We start from the raw sequence: 24,723 nt of genomic DNA, 5'->3' as shown, positions 1-24,723 counted from the left end.
CTTAATGTGGCATGCCTAGCAACCTTGAGCTCCTCAAAATGGGCACACTGAAGTTGGCTGCTCAAGACCCTCCTTTCTAGCCAGTCTCTCAGCGTTCTCTCTACTGGTTGATCATGGGTTGCCTAAATCCCAGTCACAGATTCATTCCTTTGTTTCACAGTGCCAGGCCAAAGCAAGGACTTTTTAAGGTATATAGCTGACGGAAGGAAAGCTGTGGGAAAAGAACTGGGAAACTGAGCAAAGATGGATAGAAGATCATAAAAGACTGGAAAAAAAACAAAGGTAGTGAATGAATACTTTGCTTCAGTCTTCACAGAGGAAAGCAAGGAAAGGGTGCCCACACTGGGACAGAGGCAAGGCAAATGGGGCAAACGTCAGGACAGAGGAGGAAGACACTCAGAGGAAACTAGCTGCACTTAGAGAGGATAAAAACACAGGGATCAAAATGGCTGACCCCCAGGGTCTTCAGAAATATGGCCAGTATGTTGACAGAGACCCTGACGGAGATCTTCAACAAATCACTTCCTAGTGTGAAGCTTGCAATGAACTGGAGGACAGCATATGTGGTACCCTTATATGGGCTGGACAGAAATCCAGGGAACCATGTTTCTGTTAGCCAAACAAAACTGGCAAGGAAAGCCATGGAGAGAATCCTGTGGGAAATGCTAGTAACATTTCTAGAGAATAGCAATCTCCAAACACATGAGTTTTTCACCCAGAAGGAACTACCAGTCAAACTTGATCCAGTTTTATTCACTAGGTGCACGTAAAATTGACAGGAGAATACCAATAAACATAATGTACATGGACTTCAGCAAAGCCTCTGACTAAGTCCCACAAAGGAGGCTGACAGGAAAACTGTAGCAGTGGTGGTAGAGGCAATACAGTGGAAGTTCTGTACTACAGGACATAAAGGGTTGTGGCAAGATGGATCGTGTCAGTAAATAGGAAAATTATTACTGAAGTACCAGCAGGGGTGGTGTCCTGAGTTCAGTGCGTTTGTCTCAAGATACATCCGAGGGAATAAAGAACAGGATCAGCCTAATTGCTGATGACACAAAGATAGGTGCAGCAGTAAAGAATGGGAGAACTGAGGAGGGAAGAAAGTAGCAAAGGATTTGGAAAGGTTAAATAAATGAACAAAAAGGTGACAGCTGAAGTTCATTGTAAACAAAGTACTGTATTTAAGCTACAACAACCTTTGTGTTATGTATCAGCTGACAGGAGTAGAAATGATAGTGAAACAGTAGGGAAAACGATTCTACGGGTGCTGATCATACCTTGACTGCAGCACTGGGAATAGAATAGCACATCAGCACCAGCAGTAAACAGAATGCTGGGTTATATCCTCAAGGAGATAGATACCAGAAACAAAGAGGTAATACCATCAGTCTCTACAGGGCCTTGGTCTTACCACAGCTTGAGTAATTCTGTGCACTTCCAATGATCATACAAGAAAAAGGGATATCACACTGTCAGAGAGAATTCAGAGGAAAGTTACCAAAAAGATTTAAGGGACGGATTGGAGGGACTCTCCAGCCAAGACCGGAATTGCTGGTCAAGAGGAGAAGGTCAACACGTGCACCACACCACATGGAACACACAGCCCTCCAGAAAAAACACCAGCACTGCCTTCACATAAAAACACAAACCACACAAACAGACCTTTGTGGAGACCCTCAATAAAAAGCTACCTAAACAGCAGAGACCTCCAAGGCAGAAACGCATTCAACCACCACAACACAACTCTAATCACGGGACATGCAACTCCCCTAAACAGTGTGCCACTCAACCAAAGCCCCTAAGACAAAACAGCATGCCCAACACACTAGTCATAGGTGACTCGATAGTGAGCCACATTGATGTCCCACTCACTAGGTTGAATAAGGAGAAAGTAAGTCAGCTGCCTGTCAGGTGCCAGGACCCGCCACATAATGCATGCACTCAGGTCTCTCAACAACAGGTACAAATATGACACTGTCATTGTATATTTGGGTGTGAATGACCCGAGATGTACCTCCCTGGACTACATGAAAAGAGACATGGAGGAGATCTCAGATTATGTAGCCCAGGCGGGTATGACCCTAGCCCTGAGCAGCATCCTACCATCACCCAGAATGATACCACAGTACAAGCAGAACATGATGGATTTCAACAATTGGCTAAGTTTCTGGTGTCATTCTAAGGGGATCCAGTATCTGTCTGCGTGGGAAACATGACTGACAGACTTCGATGCTTTGCCAGAGAATGCCTGCATCTGTCAGCCCTGGGCTTCCAGATACCGGCCAAGGCTCTTGCCACTCCTATAATGCCTTTTTTAGGTGGAGTTCCAAAGACCAAATTACCACCGTAACAGCTACAAACAAATACAGTCTGATGACCATGCTGCTCAACGCTAGAAGTCTAAATCTCAAAATGCACTCGCTCAAAGCACTCCTTAAAATGGAGAACACTGACATTTGTTCTGTAACAGAGACCTGGTTCAAGGCAGTAGAAAGCACCACTGCCCTACCAGGATATAACTCTTTCCACACCTTTTGGCCCCAGAACTTTGACCGAAGCTCCAAAGGTGGTGGTGTTTCCATATTCATAAAGGATGCACACACCTCCAGACTGGTAGCCCCACATAACGCATCTGAGATACTTCAGGTGCAGCTAACATTGGGTAAGACAGCGATTCAGGTCGTAGCCTGCTATAGATCCCCAACCATGTCCCAAAACTCACACGCCACATTCCTAAGCACCCTGGAAAATATCAGGGTCCAACCTAACAATCTCATACTGGGCGACTTCAACTACCCCTCCATTAACTGGGAAAACTACTCATGTACCAATACACTTGCCCGTTTCCTGGAATTCATTAATTCCAATGCCCTAGACCAGCTCGTTCTTACTCCCACTAGAGGTAGCAACATCCTTGACCTGGTCATTACTAACATGGGTGACCGTTGCTCTACACCAATAGTCAACTCCTCCCTGGTTAGATCAGACCAAAAACTAATCACCTTGGAAATCCACATCCCTCCCAATCCCACCACCTGCAAAGGTAACTACCATGAAAAACTTCTCCAAAGCTAACTTTGGGCTCCTAAAAACAGAGGTAGCTAACTTCACGACACCCATGCAAATGGAAAATAGTTGCATGACCGCTGAATCATACACCAATGTCCTGTAAGATCACATACACAAAAGCATAGATCTTGCCATACCCCATAGAACCAAGATGCTCTCCTCCAAAAACAGGAAGCCAATCTGGTGGTCCCCTGCCATAAACAAACTCTACAACAGAAGGAGGAAACTGATGTGGAATAAGGTAAAGTTCCAAGACTGGAAAAACTCCCTTATCAGCCTCAACAAAAAGTTGAGATCCCTCATCAAATCCTCTAAACCTAGCTATGAAAACAGAATTGCAGCAGATAGTAAAGACAACAACAAGGCCTTCTATAGTTATGTAGAGAATCTCCACAGCAATACCCAGATTTGCTCTGAGCTACTGCACAATGGTACCTCCTATACCAAGCCAACAGATATTGCCAATATACTGGCCGACAAATTCAGTGCCAACTTTACCCCCTCCCCAAAGGACCAGTCACAATACCAGTAGATTGCCAAGTACCCAGCATTACTGCTGCACAAGTTAAAACAACACTGTCCAAGGCCAAGAATTCAACTTCTATGGGACCTGACAATATCCCTGGCTGTGTTCTACATGAACTACAGAGTGAACTGGCACCTCACCTGTGTGCCCTGATCAAACACAGCTTCACCTCAGGCTTTGTCCCTACAAAATGGCACACTGCTACAGTCATCCCTCTCCACAAAGGAGGAGCGACTACAGACCCTGGGAACTATCGCCCCATTAGCCTGACGAGTCCGATATGCGAAGCTATGGAATGCATCATCATGGACCTAATAAACAAGGAAATAGGGAATCTCCAAACTCTGGATCCCACACAGTTTGTTTATGTGAAGGGTAGATCATGCCTGGTCAACTTTTTTGAGTTAGTCACCAGAGCTGTGGATGAAGGTAATGTGGTTCATACAGCCTACCTTGATCTAGCCAAGGCCTTTGATACCATTCCCCACTCAGGAATCATAGAAAAACTCACTAAGCTAGGCATCAACCCCTATATCACTAGGTGGGTTGCAAACTGGCTCACAGGTAGCACCCACAGTGTGAAAGTAGCTTTGTCCAAGTCAGAATGCTGACCAGTCACAAGTGGAGTCCCACAAAGTTCGGTCCTGGGTCCTCTCCTGTTTGGTATCTACTTCTCTGAAGTCCAGGCCAAGACGAAGTTCGCAGACTATTGCAAGTTGGGACCTTGTACCTCACTAAACACCTGCAACAACTGGAGAGGCCACAAAAGTACCTCACAAAGAGGATCCTATGCCTTAAACATTTGTCCTATATGGACAAACTCAAAAAACTCCAACTATTCTCTCTCATATCGCCTACTTAGAGGTAATCTCTGCTCGACTTACAAAGCCATGTCTGACCCAGCTCTGTTAGAAATGCTACATCTAAAGAAATCCCGATCCCTCCACACCACACACTCCAGAGACCTCAACCTCATTACCACAATCAACAGAACATGCTGGAGGGTCAGGTTCATAACCCAGACATTGCCCATGCTATGGAATAGACTTCCCACACATGTCAAGTACAGCACCTCACTGGCCCTCTTCAACAGAAATATTGATGAGTGGATGGGAAATAGAAAATTTACCCCAGGGATCACTCCAGTGGCTTTACTCGACAGAGGCACTGGGAACCAAGGTCAGGTGTCACGATGCCAGGGTAATTCTATGGGCTAGGCTTGTAAAGGCTCCAGGGCCATTAGCCTAGTACACATCTATGAACCTATGAGTATGTCCTAAGGCTAGAGAATGTTGATCTCTTCTCACCTGAGACCAGAAGAGATGGGGGTCAAGATCGTGTAGGTAGATGTGAAGGGGGCATTTCAAACAAAATGGGTAGAGTGGAAGAGGATTCTCAGGAAGAAGATAATGGGGACTACCTACTCTGGATCACTGAAAGTACTTTTTCACAAACAGAATTGTGGAACCATGCACTGGACTTCAGGATGGGTGGTGAACAGGAGACATGTACAAGTACTCAAGAAAAAAGGGGGATGGAGGGAAAGTAAACTGTTAAGATACTTAAAAGGGCAGACTGGATAGGCTTATTGTCCCTTTCTGCCATCAGGCAAACATAGTGTACAAAAATGTGTTGATGTTTTGACTAAAGACAGGTAATACCTTAAAGGTTAAGAATACTTATGAAAAAATATTCCAAGCAATATAGTCATGTGTTTTTCTAAGTTCATCTTTACCATATTACCTAATTTGCAAACCTTTGTATAACTAATAACTTTACTGATGCATAAAAAAGTAGGGAGGGAAATCATGCACAGAAGATAGTGATATATTACACTGACAATGCCATTACCCTGGAAACTTATTTACCTCAAACTTATTGGGTACAATAACACATATCAATAACCTTAATCTGAAAGAAGCATTGCCAAAATAAGTGCACATATAAAGTTAGGAGAAGCCCCCAGGAGTTACAAAACACTACAACAAGGAATAAACAATTCAGAAAAATGTGCAGTAGCCTAATAGAAGTAAATCTAAAAAAAAAATTAGCAAATAGTGGAGTATAATTTATTCAAACAGGAAAGCAAGCTGCAAACAACCTAAGTGCCTTAGGTTACTAGAACCTTCTCAAAGGTATTACACAGAAATAATGTTATTCTAAGTCATTACTTAAACATCTGTGTAACTTTTGGTTTCAACAGTTTAAAGAAAGAGCAATATTATTCTAGCAAAAATATAACAATAAAAAAATCCTAATATTTTTACACTAAAAAGGTTTGATATAACCATCTGGCTTAAAACATTTTAATTTGTAAATCAAGGTCTTCCTTTGATTAAGTATACTCCAAACTGCTTTAGCATGTTTCAGTCCTATAAACCTAAAACCAATAACAGATACATAATGAGAAAGTAAAATGCTTAACCATTTTTATTCATTTTTTTTTATTTTGGATATCTCAGAGATGCTTCTGGATGCAATGTCTAACCATTCTGCTTCTCAAGCCCACATATAAATTCTTACAAGGCCAACAAGGTTCGTAGGTCATAAAAGTAATCACACAAGTTACCAACTCACTCATTTTTAACTGATCTCCCATTTAAAAAGTTCACACAGCTGTACGCTGCTTTGCAATACTTAAAAACACCACAGTTCCAACACATTTTAAACCTAAAATGCCAGCCTGACTGAAGTGTTTATTTACTATGTACTAGAAGATCTTTTAAACTAGTGGGTCCTGGTCCACTTCTAATGATCGACTGCCACATAAAAGACTTCCAAATAACTAAGACGAAAAGAACGAAACTTCAGAAACCCAAATGGCGACTGTTTACTAGGGTAAGTAAACACTTGGCCAACATGCCCTGTTCTCCACTGTAGTGCAATCCCGGAGTTGGTATATTTAGTTGGGGGGTATAGCCCCCCACCCAACTTTTGACGTTTTTGTTATTTTCGTCTCAGTTATTTGAACGTTCATCATCATGTGGAGCAGACCCAAACTAGTATCTTCAGTAATGGAAACTCTAGGTTTGGGCCAGCTACCAAAAGCAATTTTTTTTGTTTTTACCAATAAGCAAAACATTCCAATGTTTTAAAGATAATGTGGTGTAGTTGATAAACCTTATCACTGAACTCAAAATGTAAGTGAAAGGATATGCTTATAAACCCCCCCGCAAAAAAAAATATGTTTTAAAAGCTCTTCCCTGTCCAGATTAGCAACAAAATAAAGACCAAATTAAAAGAAAGATCTGCTGTAATAATCTCCCTGCACAAAAGCCTTTTTAACCTTTGAACACTTCAGAATAATCAATATCTATACTACAGTTACATCTACTAAAGCTGTGCAAAAAGTATACAATATTCTTTGGATATAAACAATGAGAATAAATGCAAGCACATTTAGAAACTGTTTTTATGAATATTTTTGTAACAATATCACCACCAGATACAAGCACTAAAGGGGAAATTTAAAAAAATAGTTTAATTTTGATCATACATAGCAGTAAAACAATCACAAATTGTTAGAATTAATCAAAATTATTCACATCAGAACTTTGCCAAATATAAAATCATCAATATAAGAGAAACCAAGTAATAGTATAATCTTGGAAAGGATTAACTTTATGCTGCATAATAAAGTGCTTCTCAGATTGTGTCACACTCATATATAGAGTTAATTTGAGCCATATTTGCCCCCATTACTGTTTGGTCAGCTAAATACATTCAAATGGAGAATAATAATTTACCAACCACATTGTTCTTGCCACTTGCATACTGACCCCACCCACTTATGTTAATCTAATATAATGCTGTACTACCAAATCTGCAATTGACAAAACTGGTAATCCTTTGAATAAAACTTTTAAGACACAGTAATAGCATCTTATTTCTCTGAAAGGAAGAATGGCTCTGTTAAGACATCCTGTAGATAACTATCAGGTGCAGCACAAATCCTGAGGCTGTTCATCTTAAATTGTTAGTCCTACTCCTCTCACAGTGTATGGTTCAGGATGGATAACAGTGACAACTTCATTCAGTGGCATACTGGGTTTTCATTACTGTACCCTGGATAAAGAGAGAAAAATCTCGATAACATTTTTTGAAACTGTGGTGTAACAGGAAGTTCTGCAGTTGTAACAAAAATTCTGTATCATTTAAATTATTCAATCTGTACAACTTCCCAGTCCCAGTCCCCCCTTTTACACTGCAGAACTATTACTTACATCCTTAACCTTAAATATCTACTTGCAACTCAACAATGTCTCTATTTATGTATCCCTCAACCTACAACTTAAGTATTCCCATCCTACAAGACTTACTTTCATTCATTCCCCTTCACAAATACCAAATACCATACTATCATGCTAGGAGACCTTAACACAGACTGATCAAATCCCAATAAAAAGCAATAAAATACACTTTAAACAAACCTCTTCGGCTACTCACAACTAACCACAAATAGCACCAGAACAGATAAAGCAAATGGGAACCATAGTATCACTGACTGGATACTTACCAATGAAACATCCAATATCCTATCATCAAACATACACTCTGATTCTATCAGTGATCATCATCCTATGCATCTTATCAGGGAACAATATAAGCTTAAAAGGAACATTGCATACAACTGTATATTCAGTAAAAGTTCAGAAATTATAACTTCAACAAACTACTCAAACAATACAAGTGGCATCTCTTAAAAACTGTCCTACTAGATGATGTAGCAGAAAGAGGCTATAAACTTACTTTTGGTTTCAGGAACTTGGCTTTTAAATAATCATCACCAGAGGAATTTGAGGAAAAGAGTAAAGAAGGCCATGTAATCACTGGTAGATTATGGTATCCCTCTGGCTTACCCTCACAGAAAAAGGATACGTGAGAATTAGTTGGATCACTCGATAGTTAGAAAAGCAAGAAGTTCACACTCTGTAGTACTCACAAACAGATGATCATGATGGTAACAGAAGGAATGAGTGACCACTTGTAAGGCATTAGAAGGTAATAGTTAAATCTACCCACCACAGAAATGTACTTCTGTGGTATGTGTGCTGCCACCATGTATCTATGAGAATTGATGGTCCCTGTCCTACTATCGTAGCTTCTCACAGACACAGGTATGAGTGAATTACTCCTTGTATGTTAGTGTACCATACTGCAACTGTGTCGTTAAACTGAATGTAGTGGACTCTATTAAAAGTATGTCTTGGAAGGCAGAATGAATAGAGGAACTACACAACTACACCCATCTCTTCAACAGTGACATGCAAGGGCAACTTCCATAGCATTCAGATTTTCTAAGTAATCTGCCCACTTTAGTGGCTCACCCCAGGGTAGACCCTCCTCTAATAACTGAAAGACTGAGAAGTCTGCAGCTGAAATGAGTTTTCAGTGCAAACATTTGCTGGACCTACCCAAGAGGCAAAATGAGGACAACAGTCTTTTAATATCTAAATTGGATATGAAGTGGGGGAGGGGTGAATGATTAGACCACAAAAGATCTACTAGAACACCTACATTCATGAGCAGTCTAGAATTATATTTCATGTAGCCTGAAATTATCATCAGGCCACAGTCTTAAAGTCTCTGCTGAACTATTTGAGCCAAACTAAATTGCTCACACAGTTTACCACAGTTACAGCATCCCATCTTGGAGTACAAATGCTCTACAAACTTGTGTGGCTAAGGAGCAGCCTATGAATGCAAGAACTTGGATTGGAAGAAACTGGAAATTTTGCAAGTTTCACAGTAAGCAATTCTCTTTTACCAAGACAGCTTCACCCTGACATGGAGCAGCTAAGAGTCAGTTATTGGCAAGTGAACATTTTGTTTCCATGCAAACTGAGAGGAGATGCAGCTATTCTCATACACTTCCTTAACATTTTAGAGGTTGAGTTAATACCAAACTGCAAATTCATCTGACCTGGAGGCATATAAATCTTTTTTAGCCACTTTTATGTGGATGTAGGCATCTTGAAGTTCCAAAGAGCACCTCTAGCCTCCTTCAGGCATGTGTGGAATAAGAGACCATTTGAAAGGTTTCTTTGGGAACCAGTTCATTTAGGTCACAAACATCCAGAATGGACATGAGGTCTTTTGTTTTCTTTGGCAACAAATGGAATCTGTATTCATATCTTAAGCCCTTCTGTTCTGTTTGAACATCTAAAATGGTTGTTTTGTTGATATGTTTTAGCTCCTACTCCCTTGCAAACCTCTCAGAGGATTAGATGTCTGACAAAGACAATGACGGAATTCAACTGGGAGAGAAAGAGAATGCAATATCCTCTGGATATTATTTTCCTTATCCAGTTGTCCTTTATCTTTTTCCAAGGTTGACCAGAAGAGAAAAAGCTTCCCCAACTGACTCCAGAAGTCAGAATTGTGGCTATCCACCCTGAGGCTGACAACGGCCGTCAGGAGATCACTGGGGACCCTGGCGGGCCTGTGACTTTGCTAGGACCTGCACTATAGGGTTGCCTGTTTCCATCACATTTTTGCTAATGTTGTTGTGGATTATGCAGAATCCTCATCTGACACTGCCTCCTCTATAGCACAGAAAATGTATGCTATGGATGGTGAAACTGAAAACCCACAGCAGGAAGGGTCTGTGCCTGTTTTTTTTTCTTTTTTTTTTTTCATATTTTTCAAGTGCTCAGTTTATCAGTGGCTTAACAAAAAATGTCTCTTGAAGGGAGCAACAAGACAGTCACACTTGTGTCCTTGTACACTGAATTAAACTGGAGCCTGGAGTACAGGTATGCCACATCCTGCTGCTACAGCAGCTCCTTCCACCACATTATATGCCATGCAGAACTGGGTTCTGTTTGGACTAGAACTAACAGTTACCTATGTCCTTTTCATCTCCAGCTGTCTGCCGCACAACACCTTTTCTGTTCAGCTACATCCATTTGGAAATACTACATACCCACAGGTACAAAACATATACAGAAGCATACTTCCCAGAATTGTACATGGTCCTAGAGTTCTTGTTGTGAGTATGGACAGCAGAACTTTTGAGTGCTGGTTGTCTAGCTTAGGGCATCTGACTGGAATTTTCTGCCCAAATCGTGCATTCACTCAAGACAGCATAAATTTAAGTCAACCTTCTCAGGAACAAGGATTTCCCAAGCAGCTGTCATGACATATTTAAACATGTCCACTAAAGAAAGAAAGAAACACCTAGGAAGTTGAAAGTGAGAGTAAAATCAACAGGCCTTTTGCAGTCTGCACTGCGAACAGGAGATGGGTTCACAAGGACAGCCCCATCTAATTTCTTGAGAGAAAAAAATCTGCTTTAATTAACTTGGTTTCTTCTATTGCACAAGTCACTGCTCATTGTTTACAGTGTATGTATTACTCTGTTGATACTTCATCCAGGGCTATGGCCACAAGTACTGTTTTGTGGAACTTTGCGTGGCTGAATTCTCAGAACCTTCCAGAAGATGTTAAAATGAGATTTTAAAATTTCCCTTGGATACATATTCAGTGTTTGGCCCTTCTGCCACTGAAGTGATCAAAAAGTGTGATGAAAGGGGCAAGCTGATCCAGGGAATCTGTAAAATTTTCAGCCCTCTTTTTTTTCCAAATTTTCAAAGAGATTTTCTATCTCCCAATCCAATTTTGCAAAAAAAAAAAAATAAAACAGAATAAACAAGATATAGATAAACAGATGTTAAAGAAAAAAATGGCAAGGGAGTTCCAAAACAAAATCTCGAACCTCCCAAAACCAAGAACAGCTCAAGAGATTTTGTGACTCCCTTCCACCCAGTCCCCTTTTTTTCATCCAGCAAGTCTGAATTCTCTTTGGCAACAGATTGTTTCAGACTAATGGGTTCCCAAACACATTCAACAAGGTTAGACATAGCAGTGGGAGGAAATTCCACCTTTTCAGGAATCATTCTTCATCCTCCAGATCAGACTCATTTGTTTACACTGGTTCTTCAGTACATGCTATCCCAAGAATTAATTCCTCCTTCCCAAGTGGGGAAGGGCTTTCAGTTAAGAATGGTTCTAATGCCAAGAAAGAAAGTACTTGGGGACCAGTTCTGGATCTTGCTTTCCTAAAGACATTTGTGATAGTATCCAAATTCAAAAAGATGCTACTTCACAACCTGTTACTACTTCTTCCTCTTTCATGTTTCCTGGCAACACTGCACGTAAAAGTTGCTTAATCATCACATCCCTCTTCATCCAGACCTCAGACACTTCTTAAAGTTTATGTGTATTTGGATCACATTGTCAGTTCTCTGCCTTACCCTTTAGACTATCCACTGCAACAAGAGTGTGCAAGAAGTGTCTAGCTCCAGTAATAACTCACTGCAGGCTACAGGATATCCAAATTCTTCCACATTTACATTACTCGCTTATCTTTGCTGAGTCTTTTTCAAAGTGTCAGTAATGTCTCTCTCTCTCTCTCTCTCTTGGGTAAGAGATCTCTTACACATGCTGGGATTCCAAGAGAACATTCAAAAGTCTTTCTTGACTTCTTCACAAAGGATTGTGTTTCCTAGGATGTCACATAGGCACCTCAGTTCAAAAAGCTTTCCTTCCACAGAAATAAGTAGATATCAATGTGAGGGACTACCTCAGGATTTTGGGTCTCATGGCATCTCTGATTCTCATAATACCCCTGGCAAGACTTCACATGAGAAAGATACAGAAGTATCTGAAATCTCTTTGATTCCAGCATCAACACCATTTATCTTTTCGAATCCCAGTACTAGCATTTGTCAGAACAGAAATTTGTTGGTGGAAACAACAGATATCCTTAAATCCAGATCTCCCCCCTTCTCCCTCCTTGCTCCCTCTTTTGGAAATGACCAGGGACAATTACCACGAGCTTTCTCACAGACTGGAGCTACTCACACAAGAACAGGGGTGTTTGATACACCCAGACATCAATCGACTTCATTTGACTGCCTGGATGATAGTGTCTTCATTTCTTTTAGGCATCTGTTTACCTAGGATGTCCAACAGGTACTAATGAAAGCAAGAAAGTCTGCTACTAGAAAATCATACATTGACAAATGGAAAAGGTTTTCTAGTTGGCACCAACAACATAACCAGCACCATGCAGGGACAGCTATTCTTCAGTTCTACAATATTCGTGCGATTTACTATTCTTTGGTGTTTCTTTTTTTAAATCCTTGGGCATTTCTTATTCCTCAGTCAAGGTTCATTTATTGGCCATTTCAGAATGTCTGCCCATGGATCCACCTCTTTCAATGCGATCTCAATGTCAAGATGTTCTTAAAAGGGGTTTCCATAATGGACCTCCAAGAAAACTGGTGGCCCCTCCTTGGGATCGTAATTTTGTCTTAGGGAAGCTAATACTTGATTCATTTGAACCAGCTAATCTGGCTGACTTGAGATTCTTAACATGGAAAACAGTTTTACTGATTGTTTTGACCTCTACAAGAAGGGTATCCGAATTATAAGCTCTTATGGTGAGTCAACCCTACCTCATTTTCTTTAGGGACAGAGTTTCTTTGAGAACTAGTACTTTAAGCCTAAACTGGTATCCAAGTTTAATTTAAGCCAAGAAGTAAAAGAACCACAAACCAATAACAAAATAACTCCACAAGCAAATACCAGCGTTGCTCGGCTTTCAATTGTAATGTCACAAGTAGCAGAAGTCAATCCCGACTGGAACAGTAAAAAAGCACATTTAAATGTGGGGCGTGTAATCAATGCGCCTATATTCTGGGAGTGGAATGCTTTTATTTACCTTCAAGAAAGTTGAAACTGGGTTCCTATGGTAGGTATACTTGTTCAACCAAGGGAGTGGTTTATTTAGGCGTTTGTGTGACATGTTGTAGTTTCTATGTAGGAAAGACTGAGAGGATGCTCAAAAGGAGGATTTATGAGCATCTCTATGACATAGAGAAGAAAAGAGACACCAACGCCTTTTACAAACATTCTTTGAGTTGCACAAACATGCAATTAAAGTTTTTTTTACTTGAACAGGTTCCCCATGACCCTAGAGGTGGGGATTGGGAAACCCGGCTTAAAAATAGAGAGCTTATTTGGCAATTGAAGTTAAATGTAACCAAGCCCCCAGGTTTAAACGACACTATCAGTCTCACCAGTGTTTTAAAAATCAATAGAGACAGGTTCTAACACAATAGCATGGACATGCATAAAAGTTACACTGTTTTACATTACCCTCACTGTCGAAAGAATTCTTTGGATACACTTAATAATCATTTTCAACAGTGTTTACAATTCAAGATAGATTTTGGTCACCCTCATTAATTTTGAAGTTCTGCGTTTTCTCCAGCATTAGGATAGCAGTTATATTTAGCAGCTGTCAGTGCACTGTAAGGGTTTAATAAATCCCATCTTTTTTAATAAATACATCTTTTTTAATAAATACATATCTATATATTTTAGTAACGCTTTTAATGGTTTTAAACAAAGTTCTTTACACGCTTTATTTTTATGATGGATTTGATGTTTAGGCTGAATAGTATATCTTTTATTCTTTTAACAAAATTTGTACCATTTCCATTTAAGATCAGTAATTCACCTAGCAATCTCACAATTAATTAATTAAGTTATTAAGATCACATGATCAATTTCCAGGAGTATAAAAGATTTGGAACTATTTGTGTTAATTAACTTGATAAAGCCTGGTACAACCAGGCGAAAGCGCTTGTTTTGAGCTTGTCTTTTTGTCCAAATAAAGGATTTATCGTACTAACTGGGTTGCTATTTGAAGACTGCATTTGCTTTTTTACTGTTCCAGTCGGGATTGACTTCTGCTACTTGTGACATTACAATTGAAAGCCGAGCAACGCTGGTATTTGCTTGTGGAGTTATTTTGTTATTAATTTAAGCCAAACTATCCATCTCCCAGTTTTCTTTCCTGAACCTAAAAATTAGGAAAAAAGGATATTCATACCTTGGTTTTCTACAGACAACTCGGGTGCTATCTTGACAGAACTAAATCTTTCAGATTTTAAGATTAATTGTTCATGTCTTGTGAAGGTAAAAGGAAGGGACAACGTGTCAAAAACAAACTATTTACAAATGACTGTCTAAGGCTATTAACTTTTGCTATACTCACCATAACAAAACTATTCCAGGGAGGATCAAGGCTCACTCTACCAGGGCCTTGGCTTCATCTACGGCTTTTTGGAAAGGGCTGGATTCTAGCAGGATTCTAGAAGCTGATACTGGTATAGGCAGTCCCCGGGTTACAGACATCTGACATAAGGACAACCCATAGATTAGAACGGGCTGCCGCAATGTCGTGAATAATGTGAAAAAAAATAAAAATCTTTAAAGTTGCCCAAATCGTTCCTTGAAAATGAAGAATTATGTTGTACTTTCCTTTTCTCCATTTTCCCAGTTTGTGAAGTTGCTCGCAAGTCTTGTTAGAGCAGTTACTTCCGCCTTCACAGAGAACACGAGATCAGATGGGTTATGAAATTGCTGTATTGGTGATGTTGATTGGTCAAGGCTGCTGGCTTGTATAGTACAGTACTGAAGCAGTTACTGTACTGTACAGCAGAATGGGCAAATGACATTGCGGCTCACTAGGGTCTAGGTGACAGAAGTCTGAAAGTTCAGGAAAGAGTGGAAAACATTCGTGGGTGACACGTAGTACAGAAATGTGAAGTGAAGCTTAAAATGTAAGTTTAACATTTTTTTTTGTATGGAACGGTCTACTGTAGTGTATGAACATAGTTACTGTACTGTTGCTATACTGTACTTAGTGCTGTTATTGCTATTACTACAATATGCAGTATTATGTTTAAGATTTATTTTATTTGAAAGTACTTCTAAAGTGTTTCATATACAAAGAAAGGTAAAATAAATACTAGACTGAGTCAAACATTTGACTAAGTGACATTTAGTAAGAACCATATGTACTTGTTTCAACTTGCATACAAATTTGACTTGAGGACAGACTGAAAAACAGATCTTGTCCTTAACCCGGGGACTGCCTGTACCTCTGTAACTACTTTTACAAAGCACTATAATCTTGACTGCTTCTCTAAGTTCACATAAGGCTTTGCTAGAACCATTCTCCTGGGGCTCCTGGACCCTTCTCCTTCCACCTCCTAAATGTAGTTAGCTAAGATAATCTACTCAAATAGCTTAGGCTACTGCAGCAGTGATCAATATGACGAACATTGTACAGTTGTGTATGTTAAACTTATTATAACAGTTAATGTCCGAATGATAACTAATGGCCACTTACTCTCTCCATCCCACCCCACCCCATTTTTACTGTGTTTTTTTTTTTTTTTTTTATGCCAGGGTGTGGAGATTTATTTTGTTGTCATTCCTAGCATTGTCCTTTCAGGTTCGGGCTCCCTCACTCTGCTGGCAGGAAAACTCTGAAGAATTTCATGCCCAAACTTGTCTTTTAGTTAGCTCAGATCGAGCAGCCTGACAGTCTGGACCTGTGGAAGGTGCCCTGAAGCTTTGGAAGCTGACCAACTGTTATATCCTTGGCAAGATATAACCCATATAGCTAAAGCTACTGCAGCACTGATCATTCAAACATCTACTGTTATAGTAATTTTAATCTACAAACCTGTAATGTATTTTTAAAATAATTCCAGAAAGCATTGTTTAGATTGTAGTGCTGTTCTGACTGAAACTGTCACATTTTGCTTTGCATTTTTACTTAACAGAACACCACACATTGCTGTTGGGTGATAATCTGCAGTGCAATACCTGACTTGTAATTCTGTCTAAGGCTGTGACATGGGGGTAGGTCTGAGCACAGCTGTGACATTTTTTTCATTTAATTTCATTTCATTTTATACCAAGGCAGAAGTAACACACACCAGTCAAATTTAAAAAAAGCACAGGACATACTTTTTTGACGATACACCCCTACCTGTGCTGGAACTTTAGCATAAAGCAATATACAGTATTTAAAAATATCTGCAGACATCACATTTTAACACTGTACTACTAAATTACAAAAAGATGAACTACAAACTGTTAACATCAAGGTACCAGTGGGTGCTGACATGCCATATTCTTTGATGCCTCGTGTTACAGGGGGAAGGGAGGATAGTGATATTCTACAGTGCACTTTACAATGAGTAGAAGTAGCACAGTATTATAAAATAGCATCATATGGTAGGTATTGTTGTACTTTTCTGAATGAAGCTGTCACATTCTGCTTTGATTTATGATCTGCAACTTCGTTCAGTAAGTTTAATTCTTAAAGGCTTGTCATTGTAAGCCCCTTATGCAGGGAGTTACTGAATGAATTTACAGAAATGTGTACACTAACACAACTTTATTCAGTGCCTTCATTCCCTGTTAGGGGCAGGGTTAGGGTTTGCATATGTAAGTGAAGTGGTGCAAGGTAATGTGTAGGTTAGGGGTTTATGACAGAGGTAGGTTTAGGGTCAGCACATAAAACTAAGATGGGCAGGGGAACTTCAATCTGCACCACCTTACTCAAATGTGATAGCCCTAACCTTATATTAAACCCCAACCCTGCACATTATATTAACTTAAAAAAAACTTTCCCTAACAGCTAAGACCACTTTTGAAATAGTGTGCCTGAAATTGTGTGATCTGTTTTTTTTTTTTTTTTTTTTTAAACCTCTTACAAGGAGTTTTAGCTCCAGGTAAGTGTGCTGGTGATGTGGAGTGCTTGATGTAATGTCTGCCAATGTTTCTGCATGTCAGCAATTGTTAACACATTCAGTATATCATATCATCCTCTATATTATCAGAAATTTGTTTTGTCATAATCCTAAACTGTTACGCCATTCATATTTTATGCAACTTTGTCATTTCAGTCCTGCCCACTGTAGCACAACTTGCGCTCCTCCCAAATACATCACACGTATCTACACCTCACTGTGACAATATTTTGGACATGCCTAGCTGTGATATCCTTCTGCTGGCCACACTTCTTGTCTCACTTTGTGCATTTTAAAAGATGGCAATAGCATTAAAACACACAAATTTGTGTGAATTAGAAAATTTAAAACACGATAAAGTTAAACAAAGATTATAGTTCAGGAAGCATTTATGTAGCCATAAATGTTCTGCTTTGAATTACACTTTCATTTACAGTGGTGATCTGACAATATTGACAAAGGTGCTGTGACTGTTTTAATGACATAAGGAAGGGAGTTAAAATGAAATGAAAAAAGTGGCAAGCCATAAAGGAAAGACTGATTACATTAAGGGGTGCTAGGCATTTAAGGGATGGAAAAAGTTCACTAAGTGGCATGCAGCAGGGGGGGAAGCTGGATAACAAATATATAATAGATTACTGTTTATTTGTGAAAGACTAATCTTATTTTCCAAAACTGTTAGATTAGGTGACTTTGTTGAAAGTTTTTGCATTGGATGATATGCACAAATCACAAATGATTAAATATTCCTAAATGTGAGATAAAAACTGTAAAGATAAGATCACTGCAGTGGGATTACTTTTTTTTATAAAATGCATATATATATATATATATATATATACGCAAATAGTCTTACTCTGTGCACTTTAAAAGTGAAGTCTTGCAGAATTTTAAAAGTGTCACTAATTATGGGCCTCTGTCCTTTATTCTAGGAGTAAGTAGTTGACAGTTATGCCCTTTGCAACTTTTCTATGCACATAGATTACAATAAACTTAAACCAATTAAATACCATCACACAGTTTTACACTAAATGTGAAACTTATTCAACTACAAGTTCCCCCGATTTCAAAGCCAGTGCTTACAGCTCAAATGAAATAAACTGCACAGAATCGTTATCACCCCCCTTTCCCCCATTTTACTTGTGCTCAGAAGTGTCGCGTCAACATTAGTTAATGTGACAAAATCATATAGAGCCAGTGCACACCAATTAAAAACTTAAAGTAAAGACATAATGAAAATACATCAGACAAACCCAACATTTTGTATTCATCCAGCCAGCAGTAATACAGGAGCATATACAGTACACATTTACTAGCTTAATTTAATATCAGAAGCAGAAAAAGCACTGGGATTTTCATTGCTCTCATCCTCTTTTTGGCATAATCGTGTCCTTGTACTACCCCCGGATGCGCAGTAGCAGCTCCCGCCCAACACCTGTTCACCGTTTTGAGTCTTACTAACAAGTTCCACCCTGAAATGGCTTGGCAAACATGTATTGTTTAAGCAATAACCCACGTCTGGGTAATGCTAAATTTACCCATTGTTGGACTGGTTTGGTCACGAGGGCCACCAAAGACAACTGTGGGTAAATCTAGCATTGCCCACACCCAGACGTGGGTTATTGCTATTATACAATGACATTATTTAAGAGGAAAAAATTACTTTTCTTAAATAATGTCTTTGTATAATACCTCCGTGGTGCCCTTCCGCTGGTTTCTGCTATCCTGCGGCTTTTTCTGATGTACTGTGCATGGAACTTCTGTTCCCATGCTTACACAGTACATCAGAGCTGTGTAGAGGAAGCAACGGAGAATGAAAGATCTCCGTTGCTTTTTTTTTTTTTTTAATTAAAAAAAAAGAAAAAAAAAAAAGTAAAAACAAAGAAATCGGGAGACGTTTAATTACCTGATTATCGTTTTATTTTTCTCTGTGCCATCTCCCTTGTTTGGTTTACATCTCCGAGTTTCTTTTTTTAGTTAAAAAAGAAAAAAAAGTAATAAAATTACGAGACTTACTAATGGGAAAAAGTGCAGGCGACCGGACCTTTTCCCATTGGTATAGTCTCCGATTTACAAAACGGGCACGCTGGTTGTGCTGGCCAATCAGTGTGCTCTTTTTTTATATTAACGGCCAATCATTGTATAATTAAGCAATAATCGACAACGTTGTGTGGTATATTAAAGATTACCCAAGGTTGGTGTGGTTTAATCACGAGGGCGAAGCCCGAGTGATTAAATAAAGCCAACCGTGGGTAAATTTCAATATACCACAACCACAGAGTCGGTTATTACTATTATACAATGACATTATTTAAGAAAAAAAAAAACATACTTTTCTTAAAAAAATGTTTGTATAACGGCGCATTACTGTTCTTCCACCGGTGGTGGTATACAGCTTCCTTGTGTTGATGTACTGCGCATGTGTGGGACTTGCGTTCCTGCGCATACCCATTACATCAATGCTTTGAAACAGAAGCAACAGAGAAAAGAAAGTCTCCGTTTTTTTTCTTTCTTTTTTTTTTTTTATTTATTAAAAAAAAAGAAAAAACGAAAATGGTTTTGGACACTTATACCAACGGAAAAAAGTCCAGGCGACCGGAACTTTTTCCGTTGATATATTGTAGGATTTACAATGGGCACGCTGGCCAATCAGCATACACGTTTTGGAATATTAATTGGGGGGGGGTCATCGTGTAATAAAAATTAGCTAAGGATAATACCAATTATACAATGCCTCCCCTAAAACGTGCACGCTGACTGGCCAGCCCCACCAGTGTGCCCGTTGTAAATCCCTCAATATACTAACGGAAAAAGTTCCGGTCGCCCGGACTTTTTCCGTTAGTATAAAACACTGTCTCGCTATGTTAAAAGAGTTTAACATAGCGAAACAGGTTTTAAAAAAGCAACGGAGATCTCCGTTGCTTTTTTTAAAGCTGTCTCGCTATGTTAAACTCCTTTAACATAGCGACACAGTGTGTAAAAAGTAACGGAGATCTTGCGATCTCCGTTGCTTTTTTTTAAAGCTTTCTCGCTATATTAAATGGGTTTAACATAGCGAGACAGCTTTAAAATAAGCAACGGAGATATCCGTTGCTTATTTTAAAGCTGTCTCGCTATGTTAAACCCATTTAACATAGCGAGACAGTAAAAAAAAGCAACGGAGATATTGCGTTCTCAGTTGCTTTTGCCCACAGTTCTGATGTACTGCGCAGGCGCGCAGTACATCAGAACTGCCGCAGAATACCAGACAGCTGCGGAAGGGCAGTAAAGAGGCATTATACAATGCCATTATTTAAGAAAATTAATTATTTCTTTTCTTAAATAATGTCATTGTATAATAGCAATAACCCACTTCTGGGTGTGGGTAATGCTGGATTTACCCACGGTTGGCTTTGTTTGGTACGCCAACCGTGGGTAAATCCAGCATTACCCACACCCAGGCGTGGGTTATTGCTATAATAAAACATGCTGATTCATCAATAGAACATTTTTTAAGTATGAAGAAACAGTTAATAACAGACCTGTGAGCTTTCTAGTAAATACAATTATTACCTGTTCAATTTCACATTATTTTCCCGTGTTCAACCCTGTCAGAGGTAGCTAGCTATGGCCAGGTTAGTTAAATAGTTTTAAACAGTTTCAAACGCAAATTACCAGGCCGATCTCCAAATGCATTCAGCTTAGGAGGATCTCAACAACAAGCAATGGTATAGCAACTATTCCCAAAGTTTGAGAAACGGCACGATTGTAGTCAGCTGTTACCCAGAATTAAAGTTAACTGAAACTACTGCTGCTAAAAACAGTATAACTTGTATTACAATTTGCGCCGCTCGTCCCCTGCCGTATTGACATAATCATATCAAGGGAGAATATGAACAATGAATGTTTACGAAAAAAAAAAGTAATATCTCAAGGGCATTCACAAATTACATCTCCAGGGCTTACACCTCCCAAATGTCCAGATTTTCGCAGGTTGTCCAGATCCTTGCCTCGTGTTTTAGTACGTCTCTCATAAAAAATGTGGTTTCCTCCCAAATCATTGAGGATTGAAGTCGCAATCATGCATTTGAGTTTCAGACTTCAAATCCTTCAAAAAATGCACGCTAACATAAATCATGTTATTCTAGCAATTTTCTAACTCAAAATGTATCCCTATTTTAAGGCCTTTGTCAAGATTTCTTGAGTTAAGAGGTAGAGATGTAAGACGGGTCATTTCCACGTGTCAATGGACAGCCACTGTACACATGATGTCACTAGCCAATCATGCATAATTTGCATATGACATCACTGCCACTCGCACAGATCACCCCCGCTTCTGCGTAGTTCGATTGTGGCTGCAAGAATACAGTGTTCTTCTTTCGGCTTTTCCCGGTTAGGGGTCGGAACTCCGATCTGCTAATGATTGGCAGTAGATTTTTACCGTGCTGAGGTGCCAGCTCGACGCCCAACCTTCAACGTTGGTACGCCCATTCACGCATGTCTTTCGACCGCGGGGAGAACATGCAGGCTCTACACAGAAGGCGCTCCAGCCAAGAATCTAAGGGGAAAACTTCTTGCTGTGCGGCGACAACGCTACCTCTGCGGCTGCAAGAATACAAAAATGCCCTATTTTTGAAAAATCACAGATGTTATTCACATAGAAAGACAAGACAATAATACCATTTCAGTTAATGTAGGTTTTCTGAAAAATAACGCGGTATCACAAAACTAGCATAGTGATGCACACCACACTGGTCCGCCACAACAGTCGCAAGTGTTATTATTGACAAAGCTACTTGAGATAAGAGCAGGGGACAGCTGATTCTCTGACTTCAAAGACCCAAGTAACTTATCCTAAGCCTCACACCACTTTCATTCATTTACTAAACTTGATGTAAAAAGACTAAATTATCATCCCCCACTTCCAATACGTCTGATATTTCGGTAAATGTAAGTTATATAAAATACGTCCAATAAAACCCATTTTCATGAAATAAACAAGCCACCCTTGGGTCTTTAATAGTTTCGCGCCATAAGACGCCCATTACGAGCACCTCCCCTATACTCCACGTGCACTTTGAGGGGATTCTCACTGCCGGAACTGTTCTTTACCTGGCTTGTCATTGATCGGAATGGCAATGCGCCTAAAATGACACTTTCGTCAATTCTGTCAAACCATCTTCTCCCCCAGAGTTTTTCCATCAGTAGATTGTACCCCAGAGTTGGGTAAAATAAAATCCTTGCAGCCAGCCCTGCCATTTTTGCAGTTTCAAAAGAACACTTGTTTCTACATGAAAATAGCACCTAACTGGCATCGTCATACTTTCTTAGCGGCGCTGTTGGGGCTTAGCTAGCACACGGATATCCGTAGTCGCTATGTTTAATCGAGATAGCGTCACCAAAATAGTTGTCACAGGGGCACTCCGAGGTGAAAACGAGTACATGCCAAATAACTTGGTGCTTCAGGTGGCGCTATTGTTTCAGTTTTTCTTAATAGTTTGGACTTTATCACATGACTTGACATTTTAAGCGCGCCGCAGTCTGTGCGCTGTCGAAATTTACTATTTGTCATACTGTACAGATCTTTGCCTCGTATTTTGGTCTGTTCCTTTAAAAATATGCGATTTCTGGCAAATCAGTGAGAATTTAAATCACTAAATAATAACAGACATTTCGAGTTTTAGTTTAGGCTGCATACCTTTCAAAAATACATGCAAATGTAAGACTTTTTATTCTATCAGCTTTTTAATTATAAAAGCAATATTTAAAAAGTGTCCCTATTTTTGGGTCTATTTCCCCATTATTTTTGCTTTCTTCGGAATTGTTGCACTAAGAGGTTGATAGGAATGCTATTTGTTACAACAGTTCACTACTGAAATAGAAAGTTGTGGAATCAGAATAATACTTGCAAGATGGGTTCATAAAAACGAGTTATGTATTTACCATAATAGCCACATTTGCAGCATGAAAATGGCTGTTTTCCAAGCCTCAGTCATGCCTACAAATGTTGTGAAAAGCAGTGAAACTGTATATCGCTGAAAAAGAAAGATGTAGTAAGAGTAAGAAACATTGTGCTTAATGGGCAGAAGTGGCCCAACACTGTCTACTAATCACTGCAGGTACACATTTTGCTTCAGTAATATTAACTAGCTCCGCATTACGAGTAACAGAAGTGGATGACACACCTCTGAACTCTAGCTTTTTGCAAAAACTGCACAGGTTTGTGTCCTTTTTTATTTATTTATTTTTTGCCCTGTTGGCCTCCCTTCTGCTTTACAACTCATACTTTCAGCAGGGAGACATGCAAAAATTAAAAGGGTCAAGGAACGGCATTGTGTGACTTATTCTGCATATACCTCAAATGTGATCACAGGGCATGTTGTATTTCTAAAGTAGTAGGCAGTTGGTTTAACTATTTGTACTACTTCCCTCACAACCATTTTCTTTTGTTTATGTGTTCAGTGAATCTTTCCTTGACAGCATTTGTTGCCAGGATAAAACGGAATGTGCATTACGCAGATTGAGACTTATACAAAGCAACATGATATAGTAGCAGTAAATTGCAAACTTTTCAACAGCCACATTACCTTTTTCATTTTTTGAGTGATAACCCTGCATTAAATAACCTTCGGTGTGAAAGAAAACACACTGCTTCACATTTCCACTGCATTAACGGTTACATATGAACATTGGGAAGCAACCGGTATTATTGCGCAAATGTGGCTGCGATAATACTTAAGTACCACACAGAGAGAGACTAATGAAAATAACATAAAACACACTGTACCATAATGTTTCATCTGTATTGTCCATTTTCATTCTTCCTCAACCTATGGGTTCGAATTCAAACCTTTGGATCCGACTTGGCCATTACAGTGGTTTATGGTAACCAAACACCTCTCGAGCTTCTCCCTTACCCATAATGGACCCTTCCTAACTACTTCAGATCTTGTTTGCTAAGGGAAATAAAATAAAATATCAGAAGGGTCCAGAGACTGTATCCGGAACTCAGTACAAGGTAAGTGTCCACTTAAGAATACTCACTCTTCTAGGATTTAAAATGTAGGGGCTGGTGGGTGAGGAGTTGGGGAAGAATGAAAATGGACAACACAGATGGAACGTTATGGTGAGTACATAACTTCTTTATCTGATGTTGTCAATTTTCATTCTATCCTCAACCTATGGGACAGAGTCCCCAGCTACCTTAGATACTGGGTGGACTCAAGAAAGGATATTCCTCAGCACCATTGAACCAAATGATGCTCTACCCCTGGAGACTAGATCCAATTTGTAATAAGTAACAAAGATATGAGGGGTAGCCCAAGTTGCTGCTGCACAAATGTCATCCACAGAGGCTCTAGACTGGAAAACAGATGAAGTTGCCATTGCTCTAGTAGAATGAGCTCATAAAGATTTTGGTAAGGCCATCCCCAAATGATCATAAATGAAAGAAATAAAACTGGTCAGCCGTCTGGATAAGGTTACTTTGGTGATTGGTTTTCACAATTTAACATCTGAGAAGGA

General features: G+C 39.5%; 1 protein-coding gene across 2 annotated transcripts in view; it reads right to left on the bottom strand.

Annotated features, from left to right (window-relative positions):
- Positions 1-22,639, bottom strand: part of PTPMT1 (protein tyrosine phosphatase mitochondrial 1) — a 188,487-nt gene extending 165,848 nt beyond the window's left edge. Inside the window, exon 1 of one of the 2 annotated variants that reach the window (XM_044082736.1) lies at positions 22,312-22,639. In XM_044082736.1, coding sequence (XP_043938671.1) covers positions 22,312-22,458 — 147 coding nt within the window. In that variant the 5' untranslated portion in view covers positions 22,459-22,639. Of the gene's footprint in view, positions 1-21,167; positions 21,343-22,311 lie in introns of those variants that run through there. The other variant, XM_044082737.1, reaches the window with a different exon arrangement.
- Between the last annotated feature and the right edge of the window lie 2,084 nt (positions 22,640-24,723).

This window comes from Protopterus annectens, chromosome 9.part0 (assembly GCF_019279795.1).
Source record: "Protopterus annectens isolate FY-2018-M chromosome 9.part0, PAN1.0, whole genome shotgun sequence".
Classification (NCBI taxonomy): Eukaryota; Metazoa; Chordata; order Ceratodontiformes; family Protopteridae; genus Protopterus; species Protopterus annectens.
Note: the sequence above shows the minus strand (reverse complement) of the source record. Positions and strands in the feature narration are given on the sequence as shown.